This window comes from Lepus europaeus, chromosome 10, assembly GCF_033115175.1.
Source record: "Lepus europaeus isolate LE1 chromosome 10, mLepTim1.pri, whole genome shotgun sequence".
NCBI classification, from domain to species: Eukaryota; Metazoa; Chordata; class Mammalia; order Lagomorpha; family Leporidae; genus Lepus; species Lepus europaeus.
Genome location: NC_084836.1, coordinates 83,404,290 through 83,428,308, shown reverse-complemented (window position 1 = coordinate 83,428,308; position 24,019 = coordinate 83,404,290). Strand labels below are relative to the sequence as shown.

The following is a 24,019-nucleotide window of genomic DNA, read 5'->3' as shown; positions in this document are numbered from 1 at the left end:
TCAGCCTAGCTCCAACCATTGCAGCCATTTGGAGAGTGAAACAGAAGATGGAAGACCTCTCTCTGTCTCTCCCTTTCTCTCTGTAGCTCTCCCTCTCAAACAAATAAATAAATCTTTTTTAAAACGGGTGAAACTCTATCATTTGCAGCAAAATAGTTGGAACTGGAGGACATCATGTTGAGAGAAATAAGCCAGACACAGAAAGACAAATATCAAATGTTCTCTCTTATATATGGGAGCTAAATTTTTTTACTTAAAAAAATACCTTTGTGTATCAGTTTTGTTGCAAATGCAGTGTTTTCTCAATAAAAAATTAAATTTGAAAAATAACAGTAAGAACTACTGATAAGGGACTGGCAGTGTGGCATGGTAGATAAAGACGTCACCTGCGACACTAGCATCCCATATGGATATCAGTTCATGTCCTGGCTGCTCCTCTTCAACCCAACCTTTTACTTATGGCCTGGGAAAGCAGAAGAACATGGCCCAAGTCCTTGGGCCCCTGTACCCACATGGGAGACCCAGAAAAAGCTCCTGACTCCTGGCTGGCTCCGACCATCGCAGCCATTTGAGAAGTCAACCAACAGAAGAAGTAAACATGATTGTGGGTGGAGAGTGACTTGCTATACTCTGCCAAGCTATAGAATGCAGCCAGGAAGACAACAATGTCTCACATGTCTTAATTACCACAGTGAAACTCCCTGCAATTCGGTGACTCCTAGTCCAGAAATTACTGGTCTAACCAGAAAAAAATAAATGGAAATTTCTTTTTAAAATTATGCATCCATGGGCTAGGTGTTTAGTGATTGAGCTGTCCATGTCCTACACTGGAATACAGGAGTTTAATTCCCCTGCACTGACTCCCAGTTGCAGCTTCCTGCCTATGCTTGCTGTGGGAGACAGCAGGTAACTGTTCAAGTAATTGAACATTTGCCACCCTCATGGGTGACTTGGATTGAGTTTCCAGCTTTCAACTTCGGCCCCAGCCCCGGCCCCAGCAGTTGCTGGCATTTAGGGAGTAAACCAATAGATGGGGGTGTGCTCGCTCACTCTCTCTCCTCTCTCTCTTTCTCTCTCCCAAACAAATAAAAAGAAATATGCATTCTAACATGAGAGTACTTCAGAAAGTTCATAGAAAATTAAATTAAAAGATAACTTTATTATAGTGCAAATTAATTTGAAATCATATATACAAATAGTCTTCAACAATTTCATGGAAAATGGGTACTATGAAACGCCTATGCAGAGTCAGTGCTGTGGTGTAGCTGGTAAAGCCGCTGCCTGCAATGGCAGCATCCCATATGGGCACCCATTCAAGACCCAGCTGCTCCACTTCCTATCCAGCTCTCGCTATGTTCCGGGAAAGCAGTAGAAGATGCCCCAAGTCCTTGGGCTCCTGCACCCACGTGGAAGACCTGGAAGAAGCTTCTGGCTCCTGGCTTCAAATCAGCCCATCTACAGCCATTGCAGACATTTGGGGACTGAACCAACAGATGGAAGACCTCTTTGTCTCTCTGCCTCTGCCTCTCCGTAACTCTACCTTTCAAAAAAATATTTTAAAAAGTCTATGCATATATACCAAAAATGTTTGCACCAGGGCCAGTGTTGTGGTGTAATGGGTTAAATCACCACCTGTGATGCTGGCATCCCATGTGGGCGCTGTTTCAAGTCCCATTTGCTCCACTTCCAATCCTGCTCCCTACTAATGCTCCTGGGAAGGCAGCAAAAGGTGGCCCAAGTGCGTGGGTCCCTGCCATATACATGGGAGACCCAGGGACCAGATGAAGCTCTTGACTTCAGCGTGGCCCAGACCCATACATTGTGTCCATTTGGAGAGTGAACCAACAGATAAAAGATCTCTCTCTGTCTGTCTCTCCCTGTCTTTCCCTGTAACTCTACCTTATCAAATAAATAAAATAAACCTTTAAAAAATTTGCACCAAAATAAGCTTACCTTTTTTTTTTATTAAACTTTTATTTAATGAATATAAATTTCCAAAGTATAGCTTATGGGTTACAATGGCTTCCCCCCTCCCATAACTTCCCTCCCGCCCGCAACCCTCCCCCCTCCCGCTCCCTTTCCCCTTCCATTCATGTAAAGATTCATTTTCAATTCTCTTTGTATACAGAAGATCAGTTTAGTATATATTAGGTAAGGATTTCAACATTTTGCCCATATAGCAACATCAAGTGAAAAAACTACCATTGGATTACTAATTATAGCATTAAATAGCAGTGTACAGCACATTAAAGACAGAGATCCTACATAATTTTTTTTTCAAAATAATTAATTTTCTATGCCATTTCCATTTTAACACCAGGTTGTTTTTTTTTTTTCATTTCCAATTCTCTTTATATACAGAAGATCACTTCAGTATATAATTAGCAAAGACCTCATCAGTCTGCGCCCACACAGAAACGCAAAGTATAAAAATACTGTTTCAGTACCAGTCATTTAACTCCATTTTATTTTTCATTCTGATTATTCTCTTGGTTTGTAGGTGGACAACAGTTTATTTTATGCTCACATGACTTATTTTCAGTGTTCATGGAGAGCTCTCCCTTCACCCCTTTTTTTTTCTTAGAAAGCTTTTATTTAATGAATACGAATTTCATAGGTACAGCTTTAGGAATATAGCAGTTCTTCCCCCAACACCCGCCCTCCCACCCCCACTCCCATCCCACTCCCATCCACTTCCTACTCCCTCTCCTATCCCATTCTTCATTAAGATTTGTTTTTAATTAACTTTATATACAGAAGACCAACTCTATATTAAGTAAAGATTTCAACAGTTTGCACCCACACAGACACAAAGTATAAAGTTCTGTTTGAAAACAAGTTTTACAGTTAATTCTCCTAGTACAACTCAAGAAGGACAGAGATCCTATATGGGGAGCAAGTGCACAGTGACTCCTGTTGTTGATTTAACAATTGACACTCTTATTTATGATGTCAGTGATCACTTGAGGCTCTTGTCATGAGCTGCCAAGGCTGTGGAAGCCTTTTGAGTCCACAAACTCCTCAGTATTTAGACAGGGCCATAAGCTAAGTAGAACTTCTCTCCTCCCTTCAGGAAAAATTAATGCCCATTTTGCCACAAACGTTGTGCCCTAATCCAAGTTCCTTTTTTCAGGGCAAAGCTGCCACAGTAGCACAGCCTTAGCACACAGTGCAGCTGCCTGCTACAGGGAGCATTTCATGATACTTGTGGCTTTTAAGTACTGCATCTTCATATGGTTATTAAGTGCAACATCCCCTGAGATGAGCCACACACACTGGCTCCTTTAATTCTTGCTCCGATGGCAAGAAAGCAAGCACAGCTGCAGCTTGCAGCCCTGGCATCCCATGTGGTCCCTGGCTCACTTCCCGGCTTCTGATCCAGCTTCCCTGCTAGTGGCCTGGGAAGGGCAGTGAAGGTGGCCAAGGCATTTGGGCCCCTACTACTGATATGGAAGACCTGGCAGAAGCTCTTGGCTCCTGGCTTTGGCCTGACCAAATGCTGGCTGTTGCAGCCATCTGGGGAAGGGTCCAGTAGATGGAAGATATTTCTCTCTCTCTCTCTCTCTCTCTCTCTCTCTCTCTCTCTCTCTCTTCTCTCCCTCTCCCCTTTATTTTTAAAGAGAAAGAGGGAAGGTGCGGTTTCCTGCACGAAGAGGGCAGGCAGCCCCCCAGAGTCTCACTGCCAGTGATTGGATGTTCGGGACTCCAACTGTGATCCTTGACAGCAAAAACCTACACTCACAGCCATTGTGCTAGGAGGTCTCAGGCACCTGCCCTGTGTCTCCCAGCGCTAGATGCTGAGGTATAAATCCTGCAAAGGTTACGAGGGTACTTCAAAAAGTTCGTGGAAGATGGAATTAAAAGATAAGTTTATTTTGGTGCCAAAGTTTTGACATCCACGCATATTTTTTTTTTTTTTGACAGGCAGAGTGGACAGTGAGAGAGAGACAGAGAGAAAGGTCTTCCTTTGCCTTTGGTTCACCCTCCAATGGCCGCACCGTGCTGATCCGAAGGCAGGAGCCAGGTGCTTCTCCTGGTCTCCCATGGGGTGCAGGGCCCAAGCACTTGGGCCATCCTCCACTGCACTCCCGGGCCATAGCAGAGAGCTGGCCTGGAAGAAGGGCAACCGGGACAGAATCCGGTGCCCCGACCGGGACTAGAACCCGGGGTGCCGGCGCCGCCAGGCGGAGGATTAGCCTATTGAGCCACGGTGCCGGCAAGTTTTTTTTTAATACCACGCATTTTCCGCAAACTTTTGGAAGAACCCTCCTAAGTATGTCTGCAGACCCAGATGAGGGCTTTGCAGTTGCCCTTGGAGTCCCTCGCTGCTTTCTGAGGTCCAAGGGCCTGAGGGAGCTCAGCAGTGCTCACAGACCATGGTTCAACCCTTGGAGCAGCTCTGGGCAACAAGACAGGCCCACATTCAGGAGGAAGTACAGGCCTCCTGCTGAGAGGTCTGAGGCCTCTGGTTTCCTGGAAAGAGACAAGCCTGAGCTCCCAGCTGGGAACCCCTTGCTGGAATCCATTTGCCCTCTGCCTAATGGCTTTTCTTCCCGAGCTGCATTTCTCCCCTTGTTTCCATGCCCGACTGTGCTCTCCTAACCCACTGCTGCCCGTGCCTTGTGAAATAATAATTGTGTTGCCTCCCCACGGCCAGCTCCATTTCAGAAGAAATGCCAGTCGGTGCTTTCAAAATGCCAGGATTTCTACAAATCTCTTTTAGATCACTGCTCTGAAGAGCCATCCATCTTGCGGTCACTAAGCCCCTTAGTGCTGACATTCGTGTTGGAAGTGTTATCCCAGGGCTCCAGGCACTAATTGGCTTCACTCCTCTGAAGTGTGTCTGGAAGCAGCTAGACAGATGCAAGCAGAGCAGCCTGTCTTCACACAGAAAGGAAAACACCAGGCTAGGGGCTCAGGGACCAGTGCCCATGACCATGGCATTGCCCTGGCCCCAGCCAGGTACGGACACTGCTTCCTTAGGCAGCTCTGCTGAGGACACAGTGTGGAGTACTAATCTTTGGTTCCTGTCTTGTTGCCTTTTCACAGGGATTGACTATCTCCACCCGGACCTGGCCTCCAACTATGTAAGTACAAGCTGAGCTTGGAGGGAGAAATGTGTTTGTCTTAAGTGTTTTGGTGTCCCTGGTTACTGGGAACCTACCCATGTACACACACACACACACGTGTGCACACAAGCATGCACAGGAACGTATTGGGGTACATGCATGCATATTTTATATACGTGCACATGTGTCCAATAAGGTAGAAACATATTCATTCAGGCACACATGCATGCACACAGGAAGCCATGCATTCACAAACATGTGCACACAGCACACATACACATTAAAGTGCCCAAATTGTTAGAGCCACCACTGAGGCCAGAAAGCAAATGAACAAGGCTTGGGGCCTGGCAGCAGGTGTCGACAATGGCTTTGTGAGAAGAAAAGAAAGAAAAAAACTTGAAGTCTGGGAGAACAGAGTGCCAAGAAAATACGTAGAGGAAGGTGCAAAGAAGAGAGAGACCTGGCAAGACTTAAAGCAACTCTAGCTGACAATATTGAATTGAAGGGTGGAAATAAGCCATTTGGGTTTTTGCTGGACAAAACTGAAGACAAAAAGCCAAAAACTACAGCAACTCACATTACGATCTTCATTTCATGAGGGTTAGAACACTGCATAGGACCACTGCATACTTTCTTCCCCACAACATTGAGCATCCCGTTTAGTAGCCTCAACAAATAAGTGTCAGCGGAGAATCATAGCACACACTGCTCGGCTATAACCACACACGTTCACGTTTGATCAAGCAGGGCACATGCTGGGTTCCTGATGAAAACCACCAAGCTTTTAAACATCATCCACCCATTTATTCCAACCCCAGGGAGTACGGTACTCGAGCCGTGGTATACCCTCTAAAAATTCTCCTGACTTCAACTAAACTATATTTCTAGGAACTCCAAATCTCGGGATGAAAAATGTTATCTTAGTAGCTAAAGAGACTCATATTTAGGGGAACGAGGTTTAGATGGTTGGAAGGATGGTTAATAAGCAAAAATGTGTAGAGTTGACACTCAGGTCCTTGGCTGTGAACAGCATATGTGTCTACTTTGCCAGAAGAAAGTAGAGGTTTTTCATGTATTTAGCGTTCTGGATGTGAGGAATCGTTGATACCAAAGTTTTTCTGCTACTCTATAGATCTTATAAGCCCAAAGAGTACAAATTGAGCTGAGCATCTTTTTTAATATTAAAAAAAATTGAATGAATCAGCACCACAGTCTAGAGAGAAAGGGCAGACTCCAAGCCAAAGCTATATCCCCAGTGGCTAGAATCCACTCCTGTAGCGAGAACGATGAAAAACTGCCTATGGATTTTTATGGACAGAGTCAGCTCCACACTCCTGGCCTTGGCTGGCTCTTCCAGTGCCTGCTCTCTTTCCCAGTGTCTCCCACAAAGGGATACCAGGAAGTGTCTCTGCAGAGGAGACTGGGAAGCATGTATATTGCAGGGCTCTGATATCCTGAGCCACCTAACCAAGGTGCACAGTGGTCCACTGCATCTCTGGAACAGAGAGCTCATGGAGCATCCTCATAGGGTCCTGCTCACCTTCCCAAAATAGAACTGCTCAGACTTACCGCTTGGAGGATGCCGGGGTGGGGTGTCTGTCCAGGGGTTTGGAAAGCTGATGTTTCATGACCTCCCTCCTGCACACACAGCCCTGCCCCACCAAGGCCATGGACACTGAAATTGACCTCTGCACCCTTCCCTTCTCACCCAGCCCTGGTGTTTGCTGGCATGCTGCTCCAACACCAGTGACCAGGTTAAAAAGGGACACTAATTGACACAGGGTGAAAAACAAAAGTCCTCCCAGGTCTAATGAACTGCAAGTTCAGTATTGGTGGTTGGTGTGATCCATCAAAAACTTTATCTGAAATTGAGAAGTGAAGCATCCAAATTGAGGGGTACCAGCTGTGCTTGGATCTCCAACATCAGAATATACTGAGGGCCATTTCTTTCTTTTCCCAAAACACTTTTCCTAATTAAAAAAACAAATACTTGTTCCCTGTAGGAAATGTGGAAAAGTGTTAAGATTCAAAACTAATCATAATATGACTATCCTTAATATTTGGGCCTTTCCTTTCCATGTGTATATTTCTTTGTGAAACTGGATCCTTCTTGCATGTCTACTAGGTCCCTGTCTACTTGATCTGTGATGACCATTTTTATAGTATTAAATATGCTTCAAGACACAATTTCAAGAGCTACATCATATTTCCTACTACTATCATTTATTTAAACATTCTAGTCCCCAAGTGTTGGACAAGTACGTTGTTTCCAGTAGGTGTCTCACTCCAAGAGAGAAGGTGACAGAGAGTAACATGGTGGGGTGGATAGAGGGACTCCAAACCGGAGCTTGCTAAGGAGAGCAGAAATACCTGGAAATGTTTATCCTGGAAGGAAGAAAATTTTAGAGAGACATTATGTTTTCAAATATTTCAAATTCTCCATGTGGGATAAGGCATTCTACTTGCTCAGGAATTTCTCGCAAGAAAATTCCCACCATTGGTTGGAACCATGTGTGGAAAATTTTAATTCAGTTAAAGGAAGAACTGTCTAGTGAGTCAGGTTAGTAAATAAATGGAAGTGGTGCATTCTCCGTACCTGCCAGTGTTCAAAGTGAGAGTCAGTGGCAGTTTGTCAGGGGTGGTGTTGAAGAGACAACAAGGTCGACCCGAAGTTTAACCTAGATGACACCTAATATTTGAATAAAAAATGTGATTTCTACAAAAAAGCGTTCATCCTGACCATTTCTATCTAGGCCTGAGTGGTCAACAGTTATCAAGCTCTAGGAATCTTACGAGGAATTTATATACAGTCAAATATAACTGAGTTCTCACCTCCTTCACATAGGTGAGGAAAACAGACACTCAAATATCTCATTCTGAAATTCATCAGTGGAGAGCCTGGACCAGCTGGTTTTTTCCATCACAGAGTCTCTCTCACAGCTGTGTAGTGTTGAGAGTGACGCTACTAAGCACATTTATCTTCTTTATTTTCAATTAAAAATTTTACACTATCATTAACAGAATGAGGCCAGCAAGTGGAGCAGACCTGCCCAGGAGAGCACTGAAGTCGGTGGACAGTGATAGACTGGAAAATTGTTTGAGCAAAGGATTAGCAGGCAGTGTCACACCTTGTTGAGTGACTTAATGGCTTGAATGAGCTCACCCGGTGCCCTTCTAGGGAAAGGTGCTTTGGGGAAAGTTTTTGCTTGGGTTTCCCCAGAAGCAGATCCTGAAAGAAGAGTTTGCATGCAAGTAGTCTGTATGGGAAGGTGGTCCCAGGAAGCAGGGGTAGAGGAGTGGGGATGAGGCAGTGAAGGCAATCACCCCTGTGTCATCAAACCATAGCTGACAGCTGGAACACCACCCCTTGGTGTAGAACTTTGTGCCAAGCGATCTCACCTGGGAGGAGATACCAGGAAAGCAGGGCTATTTTTACACCAACTCCATTGGTTGTTGGTTGCGGGCTGATCCCACAGGATGTGAACATCACACACTTCCCATCTCCCCACAGCCGGGGAGAAAGTTCTTGGCAAAGAGATACAAATAAACTTCAGAATTTTCATTTAAAAAATGGAATTAAAATATGAGTTTATTTTGGTACAAAAATGTTGAAATTCATGGGTAGATTTTTCATAATACACTAATTTTTGTGAATGTTTTAAAGACTCCTCATATGCATGGATTTCAATTTTTGCATCAAAATAAACTTGTCTTTTAATTCTGTTTTTCCACAAATTTTTAATAATTTTTTTTCTTATTTCTTTATTTGAGAGATACAGATTTCTCACCTGCTGGTTCATTCTTCAGATGTACACAATGGCCCTTTGGAGCCAGGTTACTCAATCAAGGTCTCCCATGTGGGTGGCAGAGAAACAATCACTTGGGGCTGGAGTTGTGTAACAGTTGGTTAAGCCACTGCTTATGATGCTAGCATCCCATTATCAGAGTGCCTGTTCAAGTCCCAGCTACTCTGCTTCCAATACAGCTTCCTGCTAATGTGCCTGGGAAGGCAGTGGAAGATGGCCCAAGTTCTTGGGCCCCTGCCACTCCATAATGGAGTCCTGGCTCCTGTCTTTGGCTTGCCCCAGACCTGGCTGTTGGACCACTTGGGTAGTAAACCAGTGGATAAAAGATACTCTTTCTCTCTCTCTCCCTCTCTCTCCCTTTCTCTCATTCCTCCCCCTTCCTTCCCCCTCTCCCTCTCCCTCTCCTTTTTTCTTATTCTCTCTCTGCCTTTCAAATACATAAAGGCTCTTTGATATGCCTTCATATGGTACAGGGGAATGGAGAGTGTTAGGCCAAACAAGTATGTAGCACCATCTGCTACAGATACCTTGGAAATGTATTAAAGGTTAAAATAATCAGAAATGTTCTGTGTCAAATAACATCCTTCTTGTTACTGATTTATTTTCAGTGAAAACTGTCCCTGAGGGTCTTCAAGAAATTCTTTCTACATAATAAAACCAGACAAAATCTTTTCCAAAGCAAAATTATTTTCCGTGTGTTAAGAGAGGAAGCAGGGTATACTGGCAGTCCAGTGTTCTTTCCACTAAACTGAGAATTATAATACTTTGAAAACTGAAAATCAATATATAACTATAAGTGTTAGTGTTAATTTAATTCAGCAAGCCTACATTGAATCTGCTGAGTGTTAGGCACAAAGGATAATAATAGCCACCTGTATTATTCCTCTATTTGAAATTTAATCTGAGGGATCCTGTCCCACTGGGAAATGTTCCCTACTCTAACTAATTAAAACTCTCCTTTTCTACCCCAGTAGTAATGACATGGAGTACTGGCCAAGATTCTATTGTAGAGCATTCCAAGGAGATCCCTCTGTGCCCATCTTCTCTACATAAATGGTCTGGATAGTTTCTCTCACTCCGGAAGTACAGTGACCATGTTTTGAGCTACAGTGTGCAAGCCCCAGAGGAAGAGAGACACAAAAAAGCAAGCACCCTATGAAGCCGCCTGCAGGGCAGCAAGGATGCAGGTGTGTGAGCTGTGCCTCTGAGGTGAGAGGCAGGTCTGTAGGGAGTTGTCCTTCTCTTCACCATGTGGCCCACGGTCCAGGGATGGCTGCTGCTTTATGATTGTTGTGATATTCCAAGCCTCTGGAGTTCAACTTGTCATTACTACAATGAAATATCTGAGGCAACTAACTTTTTTAACTTTTATTTAATAAATATAAATTTCCAAAGTACAGCTTATGGATTACAATGCCTTCCCCCCGCTCCATAACTTCCCTCCCACCCGCAACCCTCCCATCTCCTGCTCCCTCTCCCATTCCATTTGCACCAAGATTCATTTTCAATTATCTTCATGTACAGAAGATCAATTTAGAAACTAACTTTATAAAGAGAAAAGTTTATTTAACTCACAGTTTGGGAGGTTCAAGTCCAAGATCGGATGACCACATTGGTTTGGCCTCTGATGAGGGTGGTGCAATGGTCAAGTATCTGCAGAAGAGTCATGTGGTGAGCCAGGAAGTAAAGTGGCTGGGCCCAAACTCAGGTTTCTCTAACCCTCTTCCCCAGATCTTCCTTCTGAGTGCAGAATTCCAATGACCTAAGGAATAAGCCCACTTCCTAGACACTTTAGTTACATAGTTGGGCTGATTCTACCCTTTTAGTACCATTGATTCATGACTTTGGGATTTAAACTTCTTGCATGAATTTGGGAGCTAAATCATGTTGCAACTGTAGCAGAGGGAAACTTCTTTAAGAACAAGGGCTTGGGGCCAGCACCGTGGCACAATAGGTTAATCCTCCGCCTGCAGCACCGGCATCCCATGTGGGCACCGGTTTGACTCCCGGCTGCCCCTCTTCCAGTCTAGCTCTCTGCTATGGCCTGGGAAAGCAGTAGAAGATGGCCCAGGTCCTTGGGCCTCGGCACCCATGTGGGAGACCAGGCAAAAGCGCCTTGGTCCTGGCTTCAGATTGGCGCAGCTCCGGCCGTTGCAGCTGTTTGGGGAGTAAACCAACAGAAGGAAGACCTTTCTCTCTGTCTCTGCCTCTCACTGTCTGTAACTCTAACTCTCAAATAAAATAAATAAAATCTTAAAAAAAAAAAAAGAAGTGCTGTGGCTAAAGGGCCAGCTTGCAAAACTAGAGGAGAGAGGAGGCAAAGCCTCTATTACTTTGCTTCCAAAGCTGTTTTGATGAAGCTGGCAGATCTGTGAAAACCCAAGGAGAGTCTTCCTGCTGTGTGTCAGGGTTTTCTCAGACACAGACCATGAGGCCAGGCTGGGAAGCAAGTTGTTCGTTTGTGAGGAGATCCCAAGAAGCATCAGTCAGGGAGAAGTGAAGTGAAACCAGAAAGGAAGGGCAGCGGGAAAGGTCTGTTACCACTGAGAGCAGCAGGAGCTGCTCTCTCCGCAGGATCCAGGGAAGCAGTGCAGACAGAGCCTCACGGACTTCTGTCAATCACTGGCAGAGAGCTGCCACCCAGGAGCAGGAGTGAAGCGAGAAGTGGAATAATTCCTGGAAGTATGTCCTCTTCCGGTCTGTTCTATAAGCAAGCAGAATAGGGTCCATCAGCCAGAGAAGAGAGTCTTCAGGCAAAAAAGCTACATACGCTGATAGTTGGAAATCAGTCAGCAAGCAATGGTCTGATTCTGACAGTATGACGACAGTGGAAACTGAGTCAAACTCAAATATAAATCCTGGCTCCTTACCTCATCAGTGTGCAGCCTTAACCTAGAATATTAAAGCTTTAATTTGATCATTTATGAAATGAGCAAAATGAATGTGTTGTCATGTTTGTGGTGGGATATAATTGATGTGATGGACATTGGGCCTGGCACATGATACATGCTCAATAAACATTAATTTCCTTCTCCAAAGAATCCAGATGGCAATCCTGCACAATTTCGGGTCGCTCTGATGGAAAAGAAGCAGGGATGTGCCTCAACATACCCGTGTCAGGTCTCAATGTACTTCCCAGGAAGCTCAGAGGCATCAAAAGAGATAAAACGGGTGTCTCATCCAGGCTAAGTGTATGATTCTAAGGCAGGCAGCGTTCAGGCCAAAAAGCAGAGGATACCAAAATAAATCTCAAAGGCTTGAAAAATAGCATCCAAGCAAAGAGAAGCGAGAGGAAGAGAGAAGACCCACTGCTGCCGGCCAGGGGCGCAGTGATGAAGGATGCCCCAGAGGACGCAGCACTTCCGATGTATGTCCTCTGCTCCGTCACAGATCTCTGAGCTAAAAGGATATTCATGGGGACTCAGAAGGGAGGGCTAATCCCCAAGGTGGGTTTGGAAGGCAGCAGTTTCTCCAAATGAGATTGTGTCCAGGCCAACAGTGGGAGGCCCAGACTCTAAGGAGAATGGGTTGCTTCTGGCCCTAGGGACTGTGAGGCAGCCCCTAGTAACTCCAGGATCCCTTGCTGACAGTCTGCCCAGATCCATACACTCTTCCTTGAGTTTCTCCTTGAATTCTTGAGGGCATCCAACATAGAAGACTGTGTTGACTCCACCTCCACGTCCTTCCCCAGACCTGCAGCTTCAGCTTCTGTCAGGAAGGTTTGCAGAGCCTCCATCAAAAGGGGTGACGTATTTGTCCCACTCCCTTGACTTTAGGTTGGTCCCTGTGACTTACTTAGAGCAATAATATATAGTATACGCCCTCTTGCCTACTGTTTTTCTTCCTCTGGTTTCAGTTACCCATGGTCAACTGCAATTCAAAACATTAAACAGAGACTCACAGAAATGAACAGCTCTAAAGTGTTTGAGTGTGCAACACTCTGAGTAGCATAATGAAAATCTTGAACTTGCCAGCTCCATCCTGCCAGAGACAGGAACCATTTCTTTGTTCAGTGTATCCATGCTGTATGCACTACCCACCCATTAGTCTCTTCATAGCTTTTTGGGTAATCTGATCAATTGTTGTGATATCACAGTGCTTGGATTCAGGTAGCTTTTATTTAGAAGCCTAATGCTACATCACAGTGCCTATGTCACTCACCTCATTTCATGGCATCAGTGTATCATCTCAAATCATCACAACAAGGATGAATACAGTACAATAAGAGATGTTGTGAGACAGACCACATTCACACAACTTTTGCTACAACATATTGTTACAATTGTTACATTTTATTATTAGTTATTGCTAATCTCTTACTATTCCTAATTTACAAATTAAGCTTTATCCTAGATATGTACAAGGGTACTTTAAAAAACTTGCAGAAAAATGAAATTTAAAGATGTTTATTTTGGTGCAAAAACAATTTGAAATCCATGCATAGGTTTTTTCATAATTCACATTTTCCATGAAGTTTTTAAAAGACCCCTTCATGGGCCAGCGCCGCAGCTCAATAGGCTAATCCTCCACCTTGCAGCGCCAGCACACCAGGTTCTAGTCCCGGTCGGGGCGCCGGATTCTGTCCCGGTTGCCCCTCTTCCAGGCCAGCTCTCTGCTATGGCCCGGGAAGGCAGTGGAGGATGGCCCAAGTGCTTGGGCCCTGCACCCGTATGGGAGACCAAGAGAAGCACCTGGCTCCTGGCTTCGGATCAGCGCGGTGCGCTGGCTGCAGCGCACCAGCTGCAGCGGCCATTGGAGGGTGAACCAACGGCAAAGGAAGACCTTTCTCTCTGTCTCTCTCTCTCTCACTGTCCACTCTGCCTGTAAAAAAAAAAAAAAAAACAAACAAACAAAAAAAAAACCTTCATTATGTGTAGGAACAAAATATATCAAGCAGTAATACAGAAATGGCAGTGTGCCAGTCTGGAACCTGTTCAAGAGGCCTTGTGGGTTCCCACATGTGCTACCAGACCTCTTCCATCACCATTAGAAAAGCTTGTCTAGGCTAGCCCACTGGAGCCAGGAGGAGGAGCGAGACGTGGAGAAGGGCGACCCCTGCTGCCGCAGCTTGACGCACTACAGCAGGAAGCAGAGCTGCCTGGTGGAACCCCAGCAACACCAACCAAACCTCAGCCCTCAGAAACAAGCAAGCCTTGCTGAGATGAGCAGAGCTGCCTAGACTAGATGACCTGTCTCCCAGCTGCACTGTAGAGTCATAAGCTATGGAAATGCTTCATGTTACATATGCTTGACATCTGAGGGGTCTTCAAAAACTTCATGGGAAATGCATATTATGGAAAATTATGGATGGGTTTTAATTTTTATTTTTATTTACTTATTTGGGAGGCAGAAAGAAAGGATACTTCTATCTGCTGGTTCATGCCCCAAATGCCTGGAACAGTCAGGACCAGGATAGGCTGCAGCCATGAACCAGGAACTCAATCCAGGTCTCCCACATGGGTGGCAGGAACCCAAGTGCTTGAGACATCACTTGTTGCCTTCCGGGGTCCACATTAGCAGGAAGCTTGAATTAAGAGCCCGAGCTGTGGATCAAACCTAGGTATACCATTCAGTTATTGATTCAATGGTGCTAGTCACCAGTAATGTAGGTCTGCATCACATTTCGATTATTGGCTCTTTGTAGGAATGTGTGTACTCTGATCATATTTTCTTTCTCCTTAACATTTAACACAGTGTAAAGCAGGCATTTAGCAAAGATTTGTTAAATTGCATTGAATATTCATTCATGAGCCAGTACTATTGCAAGTGCAACCAGGAATCAAATCATACAATGACCCTCTATGGATACAGATGGGTAATGCCAGCACAAAGAACCCTCTAATTCCCAGCTCTCAGTTACCTTCTAGGTGAATGCCACTATTCTATTCCCTGACAAAGGGAACTGGGGACTGTGGAATCTGGGGCTCCACAGCTGAAGGCCTGGAGATAACATGATTCTCAAGGTGGATCCTCCACTTGTAGATAATCATAGCTGTTTCTCTTCTGTAAGGCTGCAACCCACGCAGGCCAGTGGAAATGCAATTAGGTCCCCAGAGGAAGAGCACAGATGATGCTCTTTGTTTTGGTTCAAATTTGGGAACATTGTTTATGCCCCGGGGTTGTTATTTCACCAACAGAAGTACTTATAACGAGTGAAAAAGCCCAACCCTTAAGGGCTTGCAGTTTCCATTCTTTTGATGGCTCCTGACAGGTGGCTGCCTCTGAAGAGGGGGCCCCGTGGAGAGCTCTGAAGGGGCGCCAGTGCTGAGCCTGAAGGAAGTGCCTTGGGCTCAGCAGCAGTGTGCACACCAGGGCTCCAGGTGGCATGCGGATGCCACAATGAAAGGGTGACCGCTGGAGATGGGCACAGTCCCCAGCCCCGAATGATGCAGATGCTATGAAGTATTGATCACACATGTTGCTCCTGGCTTTTAGACCTATTAATATTTAAATAAGCACATTAATATTGCATAGGAAATTGAGGCTTAAATAACCTTTGTGTCTTATGAAAAGAGAGGCTGATTTTTTTTTTCGATGTTCTCATGAATTCTAGCCAAATCATAGTGTACATTTTCTCACCAGGAGGCCAGACTGGGAGTAAGAACTTTTTTTAATCATTTTGATAGACTGCTGCTCAAATGATTATCATCTGACTCAACCAGTGCAGTGTACGAGAGGACTTTCCATTTTTATGGGAACATACTTTGGTCTTGTTTAACAAAATGAAACTACTTGTTTAGACCTAGACATAGAGCTACAGCAAAAAGCAAAGAAGGGAATCTAGCCAATAGATTTTTTCAAATTGCTCAATTGGCTAGTTTTTGTTCACTGAACCCCAGCAACATTAGAGACCTGTATTGACTTCCTACAGCGTGCAAGATGCTGTACTGGAACTGATTTATAAAATGTGAAAAATTGGGCCCTGCCCTTGGAGAGTTCACATGTAAGTGTATAATAACATAATGTGCTCAGTGCTATCCCAGAAATAAAACACCACTGCCTTCAAAACAACCAAGTCAACCCTAAAAGAAAAGGAAAGATACTTAAATGCATTTAAAGAATGAGCAGCTGCTTATCACACGGGAAATGAACTTGTTTCCTTGGATCGGTAACAGCATTGGAATTTACCTGGAAGATAGTTCAATATGATACTGGGCCAACAGTAATTGAATTTGTATCTGGAATTTTGCTTATGCTGAGAAGCCTAGAGCAAAAGTAACCCACAAAAATCATTTACATACCCAAAATTCCTCAAAGGCCTTTAATGGAGTTTTGTTTCTTTGACTAAGTTTAAGCAACTTAAAGACCAGGATGGTGTCTGCCAATGCTTTGGCTCATGAGAGAATCAACTGGAGGCCCGATATCCCAAGGAGATCATTAACAGAGAATTTTCCTGAATTATGGATGAATGATGGATAGGTAGATGAACGGACAGATGGGTGGATGGATGATGGATGTACAGATGGATAGATGGATCAGTGGATGGATGGATGAGTGGATGAGTGGACAGATGGATAGATGGATGGAGGGATGGATGAGTGGATGATGGATTGATGCTGAGGAAACTATTTGGGTTTTATTCTGTTAGTCAGCAAACATAACTTCAGAATAATTGTAGCTATATTCATATTATACCACAACCCATCATTTGTGCTAATATAAAAATATTTTAAAGATCTCTTTTCTCCCCGTCTTTCTTTCTTATTTCACAATATTAGTGTACAGTCATTGAATTCCCAAGTGTGAAACATTTCAAGAGTTTTTCTTTTTGAGTTTATACCTCAGAACCAAAAATCAATCCTTGCTTAAAACAGACCTTACCAATCATTAATTTGCCAATAACTCCCAGCAACAATTGTGATGAAAAATGCTTCTCCTACTAAGGTCAAATCCATTTTTATTTCTCCCCTTTTCCTCATGCTCCTATTCTCAGTTATATGATCTTAAAGCCACAGGTCTGGGTATCTGAGGCAGATCTGCTCAAATTCCTGAACCATGAGCTCTACCCAGAAGGAAAGCAGTGGGGTGAAACCACAGCAAAGTGGAGTAGTCATCTTCAAGACTTGCCCATGTCTTATCACCAAGCAACAGTGTCCAAGTGGCTGCATCCACTGGAGTCTAGTCTGGATGTGGTCTCTTCCAGGGACCCTGTGGATCTAAGAGGTTAAGGACCTGACCCATCACCTAATTCAGTTTTCTAAGGTGGCAACAAAGACCAAAAAGCAATTCCCAGGCTTTGATTAAAGAGAACCAGACCCTGAGCCATGGAGTTACACAATGGATGATGTATTTTCGTAGCTGTGTCAAAGAATCATGAGGCACCCTGTTATTCCAATTACATCCCATTCTCCCCTTTAAAATTCCTCAATAATCTTTCCTTGTTCTTTGTTGCCACATTAGAAAACTAGAAATGGATGATAGGTCTAACCCTTAATCTCTGTCAGATTCACAGTTGCCTTTTACAATAGGCAGAGTTCTAAAGTGGCCCCAAGATTGCCACCCCCGGGGTAAAAACTCTGTAATCCACACCCCAGAGTGTGAGCAGGACCTATGAGTATGATGGGATGTCACTCCATGACTAAGTGACAGCTTTAAAAGAATTTTTCCGATGCAGTTAAGATTTCTAAACAGTTGACTTTGAGCTAATCAAAGTGGAGTCTCCTGGCGGGCCTGCACTAATCAGGTGAGCCCTTTAAATAGGATCTGCAGGTCAGAGAATTAAGAAGAGAGTGAGATTTAAAGCAGTAGAGAGTTTTGTGAGTTGGCTTTAAAGAAGCAACTGCCTTGATGTGAAGAGGGTCACATGGCCAGGAATGGTGACCCCCTAGGAACCAAGAATCCCAGTCCTAAACCACAGACAACTAAATTCTACCAACCACCTGTGAACGCAAGAGGACCCCATGCCTTAGCTGCAGTCCCAGCCCCAGCTGAAACCTTAATTTCAACCAGGTGAGACCCTGAGCAATGGACCCAGTTAACGCACCTCCAGAAAACTCAGGTAATAAATTTGTGTTGCTTTCAGCCATTGCTTGTGGTAATTTGTAATATGGCAATAGGCAACTATTACAGCCTTATTAATTAGCATGAATATTGGATATTTGAGCATGATTTCTCTTTAAGTGGATAAAAATAGAACACTTCAGGATTTGTGAGTCTTATTGTTTTTGCTTTCATCTCAAAAATACGTATATTCTTTACCTAATACCATATGAGGCTCTTTCATAAATAATAAATCCACTGTAACTGGAGACTAAGAAAAATCTAGTGTGGGAGTTAAGTACTCTGGAGTCAGCCTCCCTGAATCTGTTAATATCACCCCTAACCACTTGCTAACTAAGTGACCCTAGACAAGTTAATCTCGCCATGCATCAGTTTTCTCATCAGTAAAGTAGGTTGCTAATACTGACCTTAATGGTGACTGTGATAATTTGATTAAGTGGTCTGCAAAGCCCTTGGAACTCCTCCTGGCAAGTAACACATCTTCAGTAAGCAGTCACTGTTGTTAAAGAATTTTGCCAGAGTTAGTATGGCTAGACTTTATTTTTATTTTTTTTAAGACTGACTTATTTACTTAGAGTTACAGAGAGAGAAAAAGAGGTCTTCCATCCACTGGTTCAATCCCCAGTTGGCCACAAAGGCCAGAGCTGCGCTGATCCGAAGCCAGGAGCCAAGAGCTTGGCTCCTTGGGCCACTTCTACTGCTTTGCTTTCCCAGGCCATAGCAGAGAGCTGGATCGGAAGTGAAGCAGCCAGGACACGAACCGGCACTCATATGGGATGCCGACACTGCAGGCCAGGACTTTACCCGCAACGCCACAGCGCCAGCCCCAGTATGGCTAGACTTCAGCAGAGGCAGATCCCAGGCCTGAAGTGGTCAGACCAGAGAGTCCCTACACTTAATCTCCTCCTGCAACCAGGACACAATGAATTCATAGAAAGCATGGCTTTTTTAAAGATTTATTTATTTGAGGGGCCAGCGCTGTGGTGCACTTGGTTAATCCTCCACCTGCAGCACCAGCATCCCATATGGACACCGGTTCTAGTCCCAGCTGCTCCTCTTCCCATCCAGCTCTCTACTATGGCCTATGGCCTGGGAAAGCAGTAGAAGATGGCCTGGATGCTTGGGCCCCTGCACCTGCATAGGAGACCAAGAAGAAGCACTTGGCTCCTGGCTTCGGATCGGCGCAGCTCCATCCATTGCGGCCATTTGGGGAGTGAACCAACGGACAGAAGACCTTTCTCTGTCTCTCTCTCTCACTGTCTGTAATTCTGTCAAATAAGTAAATAAAAATCTTAAAAAAAGATTTAAATAAATCTTCAAATTTATTTGAAAGGCAGAGCTATAGAAGGCAGAGGCAGAGAGAGAGAGAGAGGTCTTCCATCCGCTGGTTCACCCCCCAAATAGCTGCAATGGTCAGAGCCGCACCGATCAGAAGCCAGGAACCAGGATCTTCTTCCAGGTCTCCCATGCAGGTGCAGGGGCCCAAGGACTTAGACCATCTTCTACTGCTTTCCCAGGCCATAGCAGAGAGCTGGATCAGAAGTAGAGCAGCCAGGACTCGAACTGGCACCCATATGGGATGCCAGCACTGTAGGCAGTGGCTTTACCTGCTACTCCACAGTGCCGGTCCCATAGAAAGCATTTTGAAAATGAAATTAAAAGGAGCAACTAGTGGATTCGATTCTGAGTTTTCATATTTTCCTTACATGTTCCTGCTGCTACAGAATATGCCAAAACTTCATGACTAATCTTCCTTTGTTTTGCCTTTTAATCCAATTCTAAGCCAGGCCCCATATATTGCAGAATATAAAATTCTTAACCCATTGCTTGATTGAAGAATTATATTTCAATCCTGAAGGTCACCTTATAAATATACTTTGCTTAGACCTAGGCACGTAGACCCATGGAAGGCGTATAAAGGGCTACACGCTCAGTGGGAACATGGATCAACCAGGTCGGAGGCCAAAAGTGATCCCAATGGAAGCACAGGAAATCAAAGCCCCTTCGGAATCACAGTGAGCAAAGATGTGTAGACTTTGAGATGAATCCCGTGGCCAAAATCCATCCCCTGGGAATTCTCAGTCCTTGATCAGCAGAGACAGAAGGCCCATCCCATCCCCCTTTGCTCCATCACGCGTTTTCTCAAAACTGAAACTGCCTGCACATCAGGTTGATTTAGGTGTTGGTTTGAGGGCGGGCGTTTACTGGTGCTGTGATGTCCTTTTACAATTTCTGCATGTTACACAATTGAAACAAGTGCTCTGGGAACACAGATAGATGGGCTTGGCTGTGCTCAGGTCCAGCCTGCAACAGCTCAGGAATTTTAGAGGCTTTGATCCCATCCTTCATTGCACAGAGGAGGAATCAGACCCAGGAAAAAAGTGAATTGTGAGCGGTCACACAGCAGGTGACAGCAGAGCTTGTCCTGGGACTCAGGTCTCCAGCGCCTCCCAGTGGCTGCAGGTGTCACCAGTTCACACTGCAGTGCTGCCACACATAGGGCACAGGCTAAGAGCTGCCTGTGGGAGCTTCAAGCCTCTTGATCCCCCTGGGAACTCCTTCCTCCCAACCCGCTTTTGGCCACCCACGACCTCTACATTCAGCCACTACAGGGACCCCTCTGGGGCAGGAGACACCTGCTCTGAATCCTTGGTGCCATATTTGTAGGCCTCCAGCCCTGCTTTGCTCTTTTTTGCCTCCCACTGCTGCGCTTCCCCCCACCTTGGGAGGATTGCCCTAGAGCTACTGCCACCTGTTCTGTGCCATATGCATGGAAACACAGCACACCCAGGAATTAACATCCACGCAGAGCAGCCATTAATCTGTGACTCTCTGTGGAGTATGAAAACCTTATCTCAGGTTAGGAACAGTAACTAACCCTCCAGAGTCGCCTGCAGGAGCAGGCAAATACCACCCCTGCCGGTCTTTGCCTGAAGTGCCACCTTGGCCTGGCTTCCTCGCATGTCCCGTTCTGCCTCCCTGACTCCCTCATTGGTTTCTGCTGGGAGCCCAGCCTTCATAAATCACTTGTCCACCACCTTCATCTCAGGGTGGGCTCCTGAGAATCCTGATCTTACATCTGAGCAGTCTGGAGCTTAGAGCAAAGCAAAATTTTCCATCCTGCTGAGGCCAAGGCAGAGGGAATCTCTGACGTAGAAATAAGATTAGCTTCTCCACCTGCTGACTTCCCACCTACAGGAAATTATTTTTCACAAAGGAAGAGCCCTTAATGACTAACCAATAATTAAAACCTGAAGCCAAGTACAGGCAACCAGGGGTTGGCTCTTAACAGTGTTCCTGAGCATCACCCGGTGTACTATGGCGAGGTGTGCATTTTCAGGGTTGTGTTCACGGGACCTCTCCATAATCAGTCCTGTGGTAGGAGGAAGAATAAGATATATTACATTGTGTGGGAGATGTTTTTATTAAGCTATGGAAAGAGGAGGTATGTTTTATAGTGCAAACCTTGCCAGTTTTTAAATACAGGGTTTAGCATAAATCTAAGTTCTTTTTTTTTTAACTTTTATTTAATGAATATAAATTTCCAAAGTACAGCTTATGAATTACAATGGCTTTTTCTCCCCCATAACTTCCCTCCCACCCGCAACCCTCCCCTCTCCCACTCTCTCTCCTCTTCCAGTCACATCAAGATTCATTTTCAATTCTCTTTATATACAGATCAGTTTAGTATATATTAAATAAAAATTTCAACAGTTTGCACCCACACAGAAACACAAAGTATAAAATACTGTTTGAGTTCGTTATAGCATTAAATCACAATGTACAGCACATTAAGGACAGAGATCCTACATGAGGAGTAAGTGCACAGTGACTCCTGTTGTTGACTTAACAAATTGACACTCTTGTTTATTGCGTCAGTAATCTCCCTAGGCTCTAGTCATGAGTTGCCAAGGCTATGGAAGCCTTTTGAGTTCGCCAACTTCGATCTTATTCCGACAGGGTCATAGTCAAAGTGGAAGTTCTCTCCTCCCTACAGAGAAAGGTACCTCCTTCTTTGATGGCCCCATTCTTTCCAGTGGGATCTCACTCACAGAGATCTTTCATTTAGGGTTTTTTTTTTGTTTGTTTGTTTGTTTTTGCCAGAGTGTCTTGGCTTTCCATGCCTGAAATGCTCTCATAGGCTTTTTAGGCAGATCCAAATGTCTTAAGGGCTGATTCTGAGGCCAGAGTGCTGTTTAGGACATCCGCCATTCTGTGAGTCTGCTGTGTATCCCACTTCCCATATTGGATCGTTCTCTCCCTTTTTTTTATTCTATCAGTTAGTATTTTCAGACACTGGTCTTGTTTATGTGATCCCTTTAACTCTTAGTCCTATAATTATGATCAATTGTGAACAGAAATTGATCACTTGGACTAGTGAGATGGCATTGGTACATGCCACCTTGATGGGATTGAATTGGAATCCCCTGGTATGTTTCTAACTCTACCATTTGGGGCAAGTCTGATTGAGCATGTCCCAAATTGTACATCTCTTCCCTCTCTTATTCCCACTCTTATATTTAACAGGGGTCACTTTTCAGTTAAGTTTCAACACTTAAGAATAACTGTGTATTAATTGCAGAAACCAACCAATAGTATTAAGTAGAACAACAAAAAAAAAATACTAAAAGGGATAAAGTATTAAGTTGTTCATCAACAGTCAGAGCAAGGGCTGATCAAGTCACCATTTCTCATAGTGCCCATTTCACTCTAACAGGTTTCCTTTTTGGTGCTCAGTTAGTTATCACCAATCAGGGAGAACATACCAGCACTTCTGAGCATTAACCATCTGGGACCAGGAAGGAACAAATTCCTCCCTTTTTAACTTTTATTTAGTAAATATAAATTTCCAAAGTACAGTTTATGGATTACAATGGCTTCCCCCCCCATAACTTCCCTCCCACTCACACCCCTCCCATCTCCTGATCCCTCTCCCCTTCCATTCACATAAAGATTCATTTTCAATTCTCTTTATATACAGAAGATCAATTTAGTATATATTAAGTAAAGATTTCATCAGTTTGCACCCACACAGAAACACAAAGTGTAAAATACTGTTTCAATACTAGTTATAGCATTACTTCACATTGGACAACACATTAAGGACAGATCCCACATGAGGAGTAAGTACACAGTGACTCCTGTTGTTGAATTAACAAATTGACACTCTTGTTTATGGTGTCAGTAATCTCCCTAGGCTCTAGTCATGAGTTGCCAAGGCTATGGGAGCCTTTTGAGTTCGCCAACTTTGATCTTATTCAGACAGGGTCATAGTCAAAGTGGAAGTTCTTTCCTCCCTTCAGAGAAGGATACCTCCTTCTTTGATGGCCCGTTCTTTTCACTGGGATCTCACTCGCAGAGATCTTTCATTTAGGTTTGTTTGTTTGTTTTTGTTTTTGTTTTTTTGTTTGTTTGTTTGTTTGTTTTGCCAGAGTGTCTTGGCTTTCCATGCCTAAACTACTCTCATAGGCTCTTCAGCCAGATCCAAATGCCTAAAGGGCTGATTCTGAGGCAAGAGTGCTGTGTAGGACATCTGCCATTCTATGAGTCTTCTGTGTATCCCGCTTCCCATGTTGGATCATTCTCTCCCTTTTTGATTCTATCAGTTAGTATTAGCAGACACTAATCTTGTTTGTGTGATCCCTTTGACTCTTAGACCTATTAGTGTGATCAATTGTGAACTGAAATTGATCACTTGGACTAGGGAGATGGCATTGGTACATGCAACCTTGATGGGATTGTATTGGAATCCCCTGATACATTTCTAACTCCACCATTTGGGGCAAGTCCGATTGAGCATGTCCCAAATTATACATCTCCTCCCTCTCTTATTCCCACTCTTATATTTAACAGGGATCACTTTTCAGTTAAATTTAAACAGCTAAGAATAATTGTGTGTTAATTACAGAGTTCAACCACTAGTACTAGAACAAAAAAAATACTAAAAGTGATAAAGTATTACATTGTACATCAACAGTCAGGACAAGGGCAAATCTAAGTTCTTCAGAGCACTAGTTCAAGGACTCCCCATGAGGCAGTACAAAGAAAACTCAGCAAGATTTAAGGTGTAGAGTCCTCAGTTTGCTCAACTGTGAAATGGGGTTGATTGTCTTAGGAATCAAGGAGGTGTGATGAGTATCTGTA

At 44.2% G+C, this 24,019-nt stretch overlaps 1 protein-coding gene across 2 annotated transcripts in view; it reads left to right on the top strand.

Annotated features, from left to right (window-relative positions):
- Nucleotides 1-24,019, top strand: part of PCSK2 (proprotein convertase subtilisin/kexin type 2) — a 307,137-nt gene that overhangs the window by 178,761 nt on the left and 104,357 nt on the right. For both annotated transcript variants that reach the window (XM_062202269.1, XM_062202268.1), the window contains one exon: nucleotides 5,050-5,087. In XM_062202269.1, the coding sequence (XP_062058253.1) occupies nucleotides 5,050-5,087 (38 nt within the window). The remainder of the gene's footprint in view (nucleotides 1-5,049; nucleotides 5,088-24,019) is intronic.